The sequence below is a fragment of the Dysidea avara genome, chromosome 8, assembly GCF_963678975.1.
Source record: "Dysidea avara chromosome 8, odDysAvar1.4, whole genome shotgun sequence".
Classification (NCBI taxonomy): Eukaryota; Metazoa; Porifera; class Demospongiae; order Dictyoceratida; family Dysideidae; genus Dysidea; species Dysidea avara.
This window is the reverse complement of record NC_089279.1, coordinates 30949279-30963360: the sequence shown is the minus strand read 5'-3', so window position 1 is coordinate 30963360 and position 14082 is coordinate 30949279. Positions and strand designations below refer to the sequence as shown.

At 39.1% G+C, this 14082-nt stretch overlaps 1 protein-coding gene across 1 annotated transcript; it reads right to left on the bottom strand.

Moving 5' to 3' along the window:
* Positions 1 to 6855: 6855 nt before the first annotated feature.
* Positions 6856 to 12240, bottom strand: LOC136264929 (phosphatidylinositol phosphatase PTPRQ-like). The gene is made up of 5 exons (XM_066059695.1): positions 12207 to 12240; positions 11376 to 11654; positions 7582 to 7854; positions 7158 to 7456; positions 6856 to 7101 (listed from the first exon to the last, which is right to left on the bottom strand). Exons 1-4 carry the CDS (start codon positions 12238 to 12240, stop codon positions 7170 to 7172), a joined length of 873 nt encoding a protein of 290 aa, XP_065915767.1. The 3' UTR covers positions 6856 to 7101; positions 7158 to 7169.
* Between the last annotated feature and the right edge of the window lie 1842 nt (positions 12241 to 14082).

The window sequence follows — 14082 nt, the reverse complement described above, 5'->3', positions numbered from 1 at the left end:
ACTGTATTTGTATCCTTGTGTACTTTCCTACACACTCTTCACACACAAAAAAGAATCAAAGTACATAATGGTATAGCCTTATCAGTTAATTCTAATGAACCAATGAATTAAACATTTGTCATAAGAAGCTGCTAAATGAATTATTTTTAATGATCAACTTTGAACAATTTCTCACAAGCCAAGTTATATACAGAAAGTGCAAAACTGTTAGTTAAACATGAAAATTAAAGTGAGGCAAAAGTTTGAGCATAATTGTGAGCACAATAGGTTAAACTTTTTGAGCACTGCAGCATAGTAAAATGAAAAGCATATAATACTGGTGCTCAGCTTATAATTAATAATAAGTAAATTTAAAAGCAATGGTGCTTTGAACTTCAAGAGTGGTGGTAACCACCAGTGTGTACCAGAGCTCCAAGGCCAAATGTTTTATATGGTATGCAGTTCTTAAAATTTCTGGTACAGAAATGGGGGTTCACACAGCGCAACTGGAAGCATATACGGATATATACAAAACCGTCATTTTCAGATGGATACGGAGAATATACAGACCGTGGCAAATACAGAGACGGAACAAGATGGCAGGCTGTATACAGGTGTATAGCTTGCCAATGAACGATGTTACATATACGTGAACGCCTTCTTCTGTTCAGAGAGATAAACGTCCTAATAATTGACAATTACATGAACAAATAATTACAAGGGGTCAGGAGTCCAGTCTCAGGGTTACCAAGTTATTACTAAAAAGTATGGAGCCCTGGCAAGACCAGAAAAAAAAAAACTACATACAAAACTAAACAATTATACATGGCTTCTCAACAGGTAAACAGATCAACTACATCCCAAGTAGTGGAAGCACGGGAATTAAAGATCCTATATGAACAGGAGATTGCAACACGAGCTGCTTGCTGAAGAATACAACGAATAGTATTCTTCGGTAGATGGCATACATCACTTAATTTAGAGACAGTCTGTGGCATGAAATGGCCCAAACTCAATTGTCACAAGATTAACTGAAAATCCAGCCTGTTGAAGGTCAGTCAGTAATGAACCATAGCGATCTTCTTTACGGTTCCTTGCAGCTAAAAGGTGATGTTCAGTATTAGTAACTACAGAGAGTTCTAATAATGTGATGGAATCTGTGGAAACTACCACAAGATCAGGTCTGCTTAAGGTAGATGTAATATGAGGTGGAATGGTACTTGGGGGACTAACACTTGCCTGGTGGCCAGGAAGATCTGCATAAATCTTATAACATGGTGGTAAATCTTTCTTAAAGTTGCGAACAAGAACCTGCAGAACAGAGTCATGATGCCAAGTGTATTTGCCTTGATCAAGTGCAATGGAACAACCAGTTAAAATATGGTTAGTTGTTGGTTGAGTACAGTGACAAAGGGTACAAACTGGACTAATGATTAAATTCCAGCGAGCCAGATTCATAGGTGTTGGTAAGGTGTCACAACCGGCACGCAATAAGAAAGAAAGTTACTTTTCAGGTAAACCATACATTAATCTCTTCCACAAGGGACAATTTTGTTCTAGGGAAACTATATCCAGGAATTCATTCTGTACAGTCAATGGTTCAAGAGTCGAATTCCAATAGTGAACATGAGAGGACTGTAAACTGGTACGAGCCTTGCTTTTAAAAGTAGAGGAATGGATGTTAGAAATTGAAGATTTAACAGCAGAAAGAGCATCAAAAACAACATCTGGTGCATCCTGAAAGACATTATACAAGAGAGAATGCCGCAATTCAACAATAATTGGGTCAACAGAGCGTTCAACAGCCAGGATATAAGATAGCTTAGCAGATTCCTTGAGATGAGCAAGAAAGGAAGGTTTAAAACATCAGGATGGAAAACAGTTCCTAGACATAATTGTGGTCAAGACTGACTGCATGGTGTGAAACGTCGTCAGGGGCGAATCACTATTTTTGTGACAAAGAACCAGCCGCAGCTACTGATTGACTGACGCTCGAGTGGCAGTATGGTGCAGCCGACTCGGAAGCACAGATGGTAGAAGTGACTGATGTTTCGAGTAAGTACTAGTTTGTATGTATAAATATAACAGCAGTTAGCTGCCGTCCTTGTTGAGCTACCAGCGCCCCAACGGGAAGGAAGAACTGGTCAGTTTGCCCACTCTTGGGTAACTCAGGTGCCCATTTAAAAAACAAAACAAAAAAACTCTTGGGTAATTCAGGTGCCCTTGTTCGCTTGTCCCTTTTATGAGAGAAAACCATCAACTATGCAGTGATGAAAGTACATAAATTACAGAAAGTGTGATAGTCCTCGGTCACATGCGACCACGTGTATGGTCCTACGGAAGAACCTGCGTGGGAATGGCAAGGGTGTGAATATAAAAATAAAATAAAAAGAAGCTATATAAATTAACTAATACTAGTCACATCCAGCCACTCTTTATTATTCCTAGCCAAAAATATCCTCTCAGAGGTTAGAATACTTTGGTAGGCAGCATCATCTAAACAATTCCTTACAATAGATTTGGGGATAGTTATGGTAGGGTTGGAAAATTTGATGAAGTTCAGGTAGTTTCCAATGGAGGCTGGTTGGTAATGGCTAAGTGCTGAAATCTCTATAGTTTCATAATAACTGGAGATACTTAATCTGTCAAATTCTGCCAATAATTGTAAATATTCAACTTTCGATTGCTTTCTATTCCGTGCTGATTCCAGATGATGGGCAGAGTCTAGTGGACAGGCCAATTCCAACATAGCAACAGAATGGACTTGCGAATTGTACACAACAATATCAGGGCGATATGGAGTTATCAGAATCGAAGTTGGAATGGTAGCTTGAGGAGCTTCACAGGCCCGGTGGTTATTCAAGTCAGCAAACACTTGAATAGGTGGATAGTCAGCAAAAGCATTAGTAAGCATAGTGGCTAGAGCAGAAAGCACCTGGTTATGACGATAGGTGTAACGCTGCTGATTTAATGCAACAGGGCAACCATTCAAGATATGAGCTGTTGTGGGTCAGGAGGAATCGCATAATAAACACTTTGAATCACATTGTACTTCTTTTAGTCAATGGGTCGGGAAAAGGGAATGAACAATGGATGAAAAATCATGCGGCTAGCTACACTCAGTAAGAAAAGAAAGTCTTTGGGCAACATGCTGCCACAAACAGTGTCATATAGCTACAGTCCTTAGTGGACATGGAACAGACTTAAATGCTACAGATCGTATATTAGTTATAATTATTTTCAGTTTGTATGAATTTGGTTAGACAATATGAATTCCTAGCCACTCTTTACAAACTTTAGCCAGAGAGATTCTTTGTGGTGTACATGTAAGCGATTCGTCTGGTTCCTTATTGTCGACTTCACCCGTCAAAACCCTTGCCGTCGTTATCACCACTTGACACGAGGTGAACTCACGTGCGACCAACTTATTCTTATTATAGCACTACAGTTACATCACACTCCCCCCAAGTTGACACATGGTCAACTTAGAAGGTACATAAGTGGTCCTGATTACAACATAACATATGTTACATGTACATATATGTTAACATAATACCAGGTTAACTAGAGTCAGTCATCCACTTCAGTACTTGTTGTCTGGCTCTCTGAGCTGCTACTCTGACAGGTTTTTTACATCTGTCTTGGGATACTGATGCGTCTGTATTCTCTTGATGAGCCATCTTAATAGGCATCTGATCCTCTGAACACATCTGCGGAGCAATCTCAAGCGGATAAAGGCATGTAACAGGTCTTCTCAGTGTCGACAGTCAGCCATTAGTGTTGACCTGCAGTACTACACCCCTTATCTGATCATCAGAACTCTTCAGTACTTCACTGACTCTGCCCAGTCTCCATTGTGTACGTGGACGATCCTCATCATGTATCACAACCATTTCGCCAGGTATAGGTGATCGTAGTACACCAACCTCATCAGTGGTAGAGTATCGTTCTCTAAGCTGAAGAAGATATTCTTCACGCCATCTACTCCAAAACTGATTCAGTGCTTTGGTAAGGTTCTGTGCTCTATCCCTGAGATCTTGAAAGGTTATGTCAAAGTCCTCATCAACTCGGTTTACATCTGTACCATCTGGTAGACACAGTAATCGACGACCACTCAACAAATGACTAGCTCTTCAAGATCCTCACTAGATACATAAGATATCGGCCTTGAATTAAGAATGGCCTCAACTTGAACTAGCACAGTTGTCAACTCATCAAGTGATAGTTGCGACTTGCCAATGGTCTTTCTTAGACATCGTTTCATCGATTGGACCATTCTTTCAAAAAAGCCGCCTTGCCATGGTGCTTTCTCTAAATTAAATCTCCACTGGACTTTTAAGCCTGCCATATACTGCTGCACCTCTGGGTCACTTAACATCTTATCAAGGGTTAGTGCAGCAGAAACAAAGGTTTTGGCATTGTCCGAAATAATTTGAAGCGGAATCCCCCTTCTAGCTGTGAATCGCTTGAAAGACCTCAGAAATGTCTGTGTGGTCATATCAGGGACTAACTCAAGGTGCACAGTACAGGTGACACAACATGTATACAGAGCAATCCACACCTTGCTGCTCTCTGATCTATCTTCCACCCTAATGTAGAGAGGTCCAGCGAAGTCAACTCCACAATATGCAAATGGAGGTGCTTCCTTCACGCGGAATTCTGGCAACGGCGGAGGAGGTGCTGCTCTGTAGTGCTGGCCTTCTAGCTTACGACATACGACACATTGATAGATGATCTTACGAATGAACTGCCTTCCCTTGACAAGCCAGTACTTAGACCGGACTTTTGTTAAAGTATCTTTGACACCGCTGTGCAAGGTTCGTTCATGTGCATGTTGCACAATCAAGGTAGTCAATGGATGGTGTTTGAGTAGAAAGGGACTTGCGGACACTCCAAAAACAACTCTAGTGAATCTCATCGCCTGGATCTCTGGTTGTGGCTTGGCAACATCATCTGTCCACAGAAATATTAGGGAATCACGATCCTCCTTGGAAACAGATATCATCAGGAAAGCTTTTTCCACATCAGCTATAAGGGCTACCTTGTAAGTGCGGAATCTGAGGAGAATATCTAAGATGTTTTGGTCAAACTTTGGCCCTGAAAATAGGCAGTCATTCAGAGATAGGCCTTTGTCCTGAGCAGAAGCATCGTACACTATTCTTAGTTTGGTTGTTTGTTTGTCTGTACAAATGACTGCGTGATGAGGAAGATAGTGGATTCTATTTACATCAGTGTCCTTACAGCCCTCATCACTGACCTTCTCCACAATACCCAGATTTAACTGTTGTTGGATGATAGCATTGTATTCCTGTAGTACCTCGGGGTGATGACGGAGCCTCTTAAGCAGTCCTTCAAGTCGCCTCTTAGCTAGCAGAAAGTTACTGGGAGGCCGTATCTGATCTGAGCGCCATGGGAGACTTACTTCATATCTGCCATCATCAAACTTAATGAACTGTTTGAAAGTGTCATAGACTGAAGGTATAAGGTCCAAAGCGATATCATGATACTACGAGATGTCTCAACAGTTACTATCACATTTAGAGGTGCTTCATTTGGAGCTGTGAAGAACAAAGATATATATTATTTTTAGCATTTGTCATCAATCTATATAGTATAACAATGTATCTACATAATTATTATATTGCTCCCTACCATGCATCACTTTGGGGTTCTGTTACTAGGGCTTAATGAAACATCTCAAGTGTAAGGAAAATTATGAGTTGTAATGTAGTATGGATCATTACAATAAAAGTGCTTAAACAAGGGGACCATCACATGAAGTGTATATTTTACTTTAGTCCATATAATTAGCAATAGGCTATTACTATTTGAATAAACACAAAATTTAGGACCCTGAGAGAAAAATGCTACAGTCAGGAGAATTACCGGATCTGTGCCTTATGTAGTTTTATGAAAGCCTTTATTGTTGTAGTTTACACATAATTGTAATTTAGTGCCTATATAACTATGGTACAAATTACAACCTCATCTTGTAAAACAATTCTAAAGTATCATTGATAAAACTATTGAAAAAACAAGTTGATGTTGTACTACTTCTAAAACCCAATGGTCATCAAGTGACTGATGATAGCAGAAGCCAAGCCATCACACTCTACCACAAATCAACACTTTGGGCTGTCAGCAAAAAGAAATGGTACACAAAGGAGGACAAAGGTATCCATGATGTGTGCACTGTACATACTGCGGTATTCCAAAAGGTATCTGTCAGGCTGAAGTGACATTGTACAGTGGACAAATCAAACCCGTAGCCTTAGCCGCTATTGAGTTATGCTTGTCTGGAGGCATTAGTAAGTATTGAGTAATTTTTTAACTTTGTAGAAATCTATTGGAAGCATTAAGGGTTGTACTGAAGGCACTCTAGGACTTGGTTATACCTAACCAATACTGCCAAGGCACCACTCCCCAATACTGTACTGCAGTACTGTATATGATATGCACTTACAATCTTCAAATGTTCTTGTCAGATCAGTAGAGTTAGGACCTGCTCCAGCACTAGTATTACCATAAATAACAAAATTGTAATCTGTGTCCTCATTAAGATCAGTAATCGTGTCCATAAACATATCACTGTCATACACCATCATTAAAGAGTTTGTGCTGTTGTAATACACTACAGTATAGCTCAGCAGAATTCCATTTGTAGGATCAGGAATAACCCAAGACAACTGCATGCTCGTAGAGGACATAGCTACTGCTGAAAAGTTCCTTAGAGCATCAGGTACTGTAAAGTGAGGGAATAATAACCACCACATGCTAGCTACATCTTACCATCTTCATCTGTTCTTACACGTATTTCATCTGTTGCTATTCCGATATGTACATAGTTTGGTCGCTCATTTTGGTCACCAAAAGAGAAGGCTCGAACACGAAAGCCATAGTAGGTGAATGGTGTCAACCCTGCTATTACAGCAATCTGATTGCTATTATCATTCACAGTGTCCAAGGTGATGTTCAGTATCACCATCCCAATATTTGGAGGTGTTGAATCAAGGATCGAGTAGCCCCTGATCTCACCATTTGGAGACATAGGATATTGCCACGATAACTGCACTGCAGTAGAGTTGAGAACTATTACCATGAAATTAACTGGTGGGGATGAACCTATGATGGAAACACAATTACAATAGAAGCATTAGTAGACGGCATCATGTCCTTACTGTTTGGATCAGTTAGAATACTGTCAAATCTCCAGCTCCAATACGAGTGTATGTTCTTATGACCACAGTGTACATGGTGTATGGATCAAGCCCACCAATGACATGACGATATGAGGTGTTTGTGGTTATGCCAACAATTACACTATTATCATTATCACTAACAGTTGTCACGTTACCAACAGAGTAGAGGATTTCATACAATGTGATAATTCCATTTGTTATACCAGGCTCTTCCCAAGTGACAACTATTGCAGTGGAGTTTATTTCATTTACAAATAGATCACCAGGAGGTCCAGGTGCTACAGATTGACAAGTATATATAAAATATCAAGACAACACAGTTAGAAGGACAGGATATACATGACAAGCTTATAAGTATGTGGTCATATACCCAAAAATTTACAACCAATAGTCCAAGACTTACTGTCTTCATCAGTGGTCACCATGACTATATTGCTACCATCTCCTTCAGCAACAGTAGTAGCAAATACCTGGACCTGATAAGTTGTAAATATCTCTAACATAGCAATAACAACTGAAGTATTGGTAGTAGTAACATCAGCGGCAGTACTACCAGTGGTGTATACCACACGATAGGACCTCACAATTCCATTGGGGATCATTGGTGGTTGCCATGTTACATTAATTGAAGTGGAGCTCACATTAAAAGCCGTAATATCCAGTGGAGCACTTGGGGCTATAGGAATTTTAAAATTTTATATTATTACAATTTCTAAATTAAGTTTGTTTGGTGCTTACCTGCTTCATTTGTTTGTATAGTGACATTTTCACTGGCTTCACCACGTGCTACAGTAACTGCCAACACGTGAAGTGTATAAAATGTAAAGGGAGTTAGTCCAGTCACTAATGCTGTAGTATTGGTAGAGTTCAGTTCCATCAAGTCCGTGTTACTATTTATTCTGTATGTCACAATATAATAGCGTATGAACCCATTAGTGACAGTTGGTACAACCCAATTGATCTGTATTGTAGTAGAGTTGATTGGTAAAACAGTAACATTCTGAGGATGTTCTGGAGCTACATAAAGATAATAATCAGTAAATTACTGCATGCCCATACACACATAACTAATCTCTGTTGTAATTGCCTTTGCATTTACACATGAATTGTGCTATCAATGAAAAAATGGGACACAAAGGTAAGCCCTTGTAGTGTATTGTACATACTGCAGTGTGCCAAATGGTAGCTGTTGCAATTAAAAGTGTCTAACAGCAAGCCCGTAGCCTAGTCACCATTTAGATACACCAGTCTGTCAGTCGGTCGGTCGGTCGGTCGGTCGGTCGGCCGGCCAGCCAGCCAGCCAACCAGCCAGCCAGTCAGTCAGTCAGTTAGTCAGTCAAGGCACCATGAAGGTATTATGAGGCTGGTTTTTGATCAGTATTAATTATTGAGAAAGTGAAACATCCATGATCCCTACTATACAGTACTACTGTATTTTATGATAATTTGGGAGCAACTGCAATATGAAGGAATAAAAGATGCACCTTGACGATATTACATCACAGAACTTCAGAACACTGCTCCATAGTGACACCCCTTTTGAATTAATACTTTAAACATTTATGAGAGGATTACTATTCTCTGCATATAAAGGTGTGCAGCAGGTAGAAGAAGATGGTTGAAAAAAGCAAAATGGTTATTTCATTTGGCAGAAATCAGGATTGGTGGTTCACGCTTTGTTGAGTACAATATACATAATTATTATAGTCTAGTTCATGTGGCATGAATCTTTACCTTTGATGTAGTACATACGTAGGAATTCACTATTGATAATTATGGTACATGAAAGTTAACAAAGAAGTCAAGGAAAAATTAGGTAGCAGGGATCAATGCAATAAAAGCACTGAAACAAGGGAGATCACTGTCTGATGTGCAAATTTAATCCCTAATGCTGGATTATATGTGTTAAAGATAAAATAAACACGTTGGGTGATAATCCCTTTTTTTCAGAAACTTATCACATTGATACTTCCTATCTCATAAATTTTAATATGAGTGTGGTACAAACATATAAAACAATCTCTTTACACTTACCATCCTCTAGTGTCATCACAGTAATAGGGTCACTAAATGGTCCTATTCCAACTGCAGTAGCTGCTGCTATTCTAACAGTGTAGTTATAACTAAGTTATAACTAGGATGTAACATATTGATCAATTGTGTACGTCCTTCTGAAACATTGTATGTTCTGTTGAAATTATCTCCCATTGATGAGGTTACAGTTCCATCATCTAAATATAATATCTGGGTTTCCATGACAATCACATGGTAGTGTAACAAAATTCCATTTTGTCCTTCAATTTCTGGTACATCCCATGATAGTTGTATACTCTGAGAGGACACATCAGTAACTGATACATTATCAGGTGCAACAGAAGGAACTAGAATTTGAAAATAAGAGTTAACATTAAGCATTGAACTTGCTCAAAAGTACACACACAAATAACACTCTACAAATGCACATCACCAAAAAAGCTGCAAAAATGGTGGCAAGAAGTGGTTTTGTACGTTAATGTTAATAGCTATTATTAAAATTTGCAGTCATTCCTTGGCCACCACCTTTGATTTCACTTTTTTTTTTGTCCAGACTTTTGAAAGTGGCACCAGGAAGGTATCATGAAGCTGGTTTTTGGGTGATAATTTTGGCCAGAAAAACCCAAATCTCCATGACATCTCTAAAGTACAGTACTGCAGTACTGTATGATATGCACTTACAATCTTCAAATGTTCTTTCCAGATCAGTAGAGTTAGGACCTGCTCCAGCACTAGTATTACCATAAATAACAAAATTGTAATCTGTGTCCTCATTAAGATTAGTAATCGTGTCCATAAACGTATCATTGCTGTACACCATCATTAAAGAGTTTGTGCTATTGTAATACACTACAGTATAGCTCAGCAGAATTCCATTTGTAGGATCAGGAACAACCCAAGACAACTGCACACTTGTAGAGGACATAGCTACTGCTGAAAAGTTCCTTGAAGTATCAGGTATTGTAAAGTGAGGAAATAACAACCACCCCATGCTACAGTAGCTACATCTTACCATCTTCATTTGTTCTCACACGTATTTCATCTGTTGCTATTCCAATATGCACAAAGTTTGGTCGCTCATTTTGGTCACCAAAAGAGAAGGCTCGAACATGAAAGCCATAGTAGGTGAATGGTGTCAACCCTGCTATTACAGTAGTCTGGTTGCTATTATCATTCACAGTGTTCAAGGTGATGTTTTGTACCACCACCATAATATTTGGAGGTATTGAATCAAGGACCGAGTAGCCCCTTATCTCACCATTTGGAGACATAGGATATTGCCACGATAACTGCACTGCAGTAGAGTTGAGAACTATTACCATGAAATTAACTGGTGGGGATGAACCTATGATGGAAACACAATTACAATAAAAGCATAAGTACACAGCATTATGCACTTACTGTCTGGATCAGTTAGAATACTGAATGTATTAATTGAATCTCCAGCTCCAATACGAGTGTATGCTCTTATGACCACAGTGTATATGGTGTATGGATCAAGCCCACCAATGACATGATGATATGAGGTGTTTGTGGTTATGCCAACAATTACACTATTATCATTATCACTAACAGTTGTCACGTTACCAACAGAGTAGAGGATTTCATACAATGTGATAATTCCATTTGTTATACCAGGCTCTTCCCAAGTGACAACTATTGCAGTGGAGTTTATTTCATTTACAAATAGATCACCAGGAGGCCCAGGTGCTACAGATTGACAAGTATATAAAATATCAAGACAACACAGTTAGAAGGACAGGATGTACATGACAAGCTTATAAGTTAAGTATGTGGTCATATACCCAAAAATTTTCAACCAATAGTCCAAGACTTACCGTCTTCATCAGTGGTCACCATGACTATATTGCTACCATCTCCTTCAGCAACAGTAGTGGCAAATACCTGGACCTGATAAGTTGTAAAGATCTCTAACATAGCGATAACTACTGAAGTATTGGTAGTAGTAACATCAGCAGTAGTATTACCAGTGGTGTATACGACATGATAGGATCTCACAATTCCATTGGGGATCATTGGTGGTTGCCATGTTACAGCAATTGAAGTAGAGCTCACATTAAAAGCCGTAATATCCAGTGGAGAACTTGGGGCTATAGGAATTTAAAATATTTAATTTCTAAATTAAGCCTGTTCGGTGCTTACCTGCTTCATTTGTTTGTACAGTGACATTTTCACTGGCCTCACCACGTGCTACAGTAACTGCTAACACATGAAGTGTATAAAATGTAAAGGGAGTTAGTCCAGTCACTAATGCTGTAGTATTGGTAGAGTTCAGTTCCATCAAGTCCGTGTTACTATCTATTCTGTACACCACAATATAATAGCGTACTATCCCATTAGTGACAGTTGGTACAACCCAATTGATCTGTATTGTAGTAGAGTTGATTGGTAAAGCAGTGACATTCTGAGGATGTTCTGGAGCTACATAAAAATATAATAATCAGTAAATTAACGCATGTCCATAAACACATAGCTAATCTCTGTTGTAATTGCCTTTGCATTTACACATGAGTAGTGCATCAATAAGCAATAGTTATATAACACTACTGTACTGTATTTATACAAGGAAAAATTTCTCCTTGTACTTGTTTGTTTACTTTTTGCAACATAATGACTGTTGAATTGGCACATATCACATCAATACAAAGATTGGCATCAGATAAGTCATGAAATTAATTTTGCATCCCAACCTGAAATGGTCATTACACTTTGTTTCCAGCTATGTTAAGCCCATTACACAACATTACAAATGAAAAACAGAACAAGATAGATCGATCTCTAATTAATCCAATCACTATGAACTTATATACAAAACAGTCAACAGAGGGAGTTCATAATGTGATACTGCAAATCAACAGCTTTGCTCTACCAGCAAAATGAAATGGGAAGCAAAGGAGGACAAAGGTAATCCCACTGTATATACACTGGTATGCCAAAAGGCACCTGTTGGAGTGACATGTAACAATGAATTACCATGTAACCAATATGCTTGTTGGAAGGCAGTCATAGGATTATTCAGCTAGAAAATCTGTTTCAAAAACTTTTAAAATTTCATAGCAACTTATCAGAAGCATTTTTGGCCACTCTGAAGGTTGTAAATATGTACTTAACCAATACTGCCAAGATACCATAAAGGTATTATGAGGCTGGTTTCTGGTCAAACTCCATGATCCCAGTACTACTGTGCTGTAAAATAAAAACCCTTTTCAGTGTTATGATAATGACGCAGAGACTTTGAGATGGGTCAGGTGTCTAGTGGTGACAACATGGGTGGGCAATGAAGTGGCCTACACAAATGTTGTGTCTAAAAAGAATTTGTCATATCCTTTTGAATTTCGATGAAAATTGTAGATGTTGTTATCTCATGTGAATGTGTGGGCATGGCAGCCCAATTAAGTATCACCTGTACCTTCACCCACTACATATGTTATATCAGAGCTATGGATGGTCTGCCTCCCCAGTTGTCATTAGGTTGCCACTTAACACCTGGGTAGCTGTACTGGGCATCAAACCTGGCTGAAACCTTTCAATTACCAAACTCAGACCACTTATCTTAACTGCCTCATTTACTCTCTCTCTCTCTCTCTCTCTGACACACACACACGCACGCACGCACGCACGCACGCACGCACGCACGCACGCACGCACGCACGCACGCACGCACGCACGCACGCACTCACGCACGCACGCACGCACGCACGCACGCACGCACACACACACACACACACACACACTAGCTACTACACAACATTAAAATTTTCCATGTATCAAAGCACTGATTGTGCCTACCAAAGGTGATGGATTTGATAGTGACAGACTGTTAGCAGCTACAGAATTTTTTTGTGATTTATAACGTCTGTGCTTGCATGCATGCATGAGTCAAAAGCAATAGCAAAGTATAAGTCCTTTCAAACTATTGGCACACAGACTAACAGCTGTTCCTTCAAGCCATTAAAATGAATATAACCATTAACACTAATGAAATAATGTGCTGTGGTGGATTCCCAGTATGCAAATTCATAGAATTTTTTGCACTACACATCACTGCCTGCTTCGAAGAGCTTTTGCTCGATATGCTTCACACATCACTGTGGAGATTATTGTGAACACTTGGCACTTTTAAGTTAGTTTTAATATAGAAAAAGCTAGCTACTACCATTAGCAGGACACATGTGCACAGATGGATTGCATTCCATCAAGAGCCTCTGTGATTGAAACTTACTTTGCTACATGCTTAATGCATGTTCCTGACATGTAGATATGTATTGTAGTGCACACAATAGTTGCTAACAGGTGACTAGAAATTCATTTACAACAGAACAAAGTAATGTTATATAGTTTAATATGTATTCAACCAAAAGCATTTAAAAGTAGGGCTACCAAAAAAGTCACCATTTAAGAAAGGTCCCTATTTAACAACTGGGTAAACCGGAGCAATGTGAGTAACCTTTCTTGCTCAAGGAAGCAGCAATAGCAACTGAGCATCAACCCTGGCTGAACCTTACAATTACCAAACTTTGATTGTGCCTACTAAAATTCATGCATTTGATAGTGACAGACCGTTAGCAGCTATAGAAGTTTTTTTTTGTGATTCAAAATGTCTATAGGCCATGCTTACATGAATGAATAGCAAAGTATATAAGTTCCTTCCAAGCATTGGCGACACAAACACACTAACAGCTGTTACTTCAAGCCACTAAATGGATATAACCACTAATGAAATAACATTAACATGCTGTGGTAGATTCCCAGTATGGAAATTCATAGAGTAGATTACTAAGCTACACTTCACTGCCTGCTTTGAAGAGCAATGTGTTTCACATATTGCTGTGAAAAAATTGTGAACACT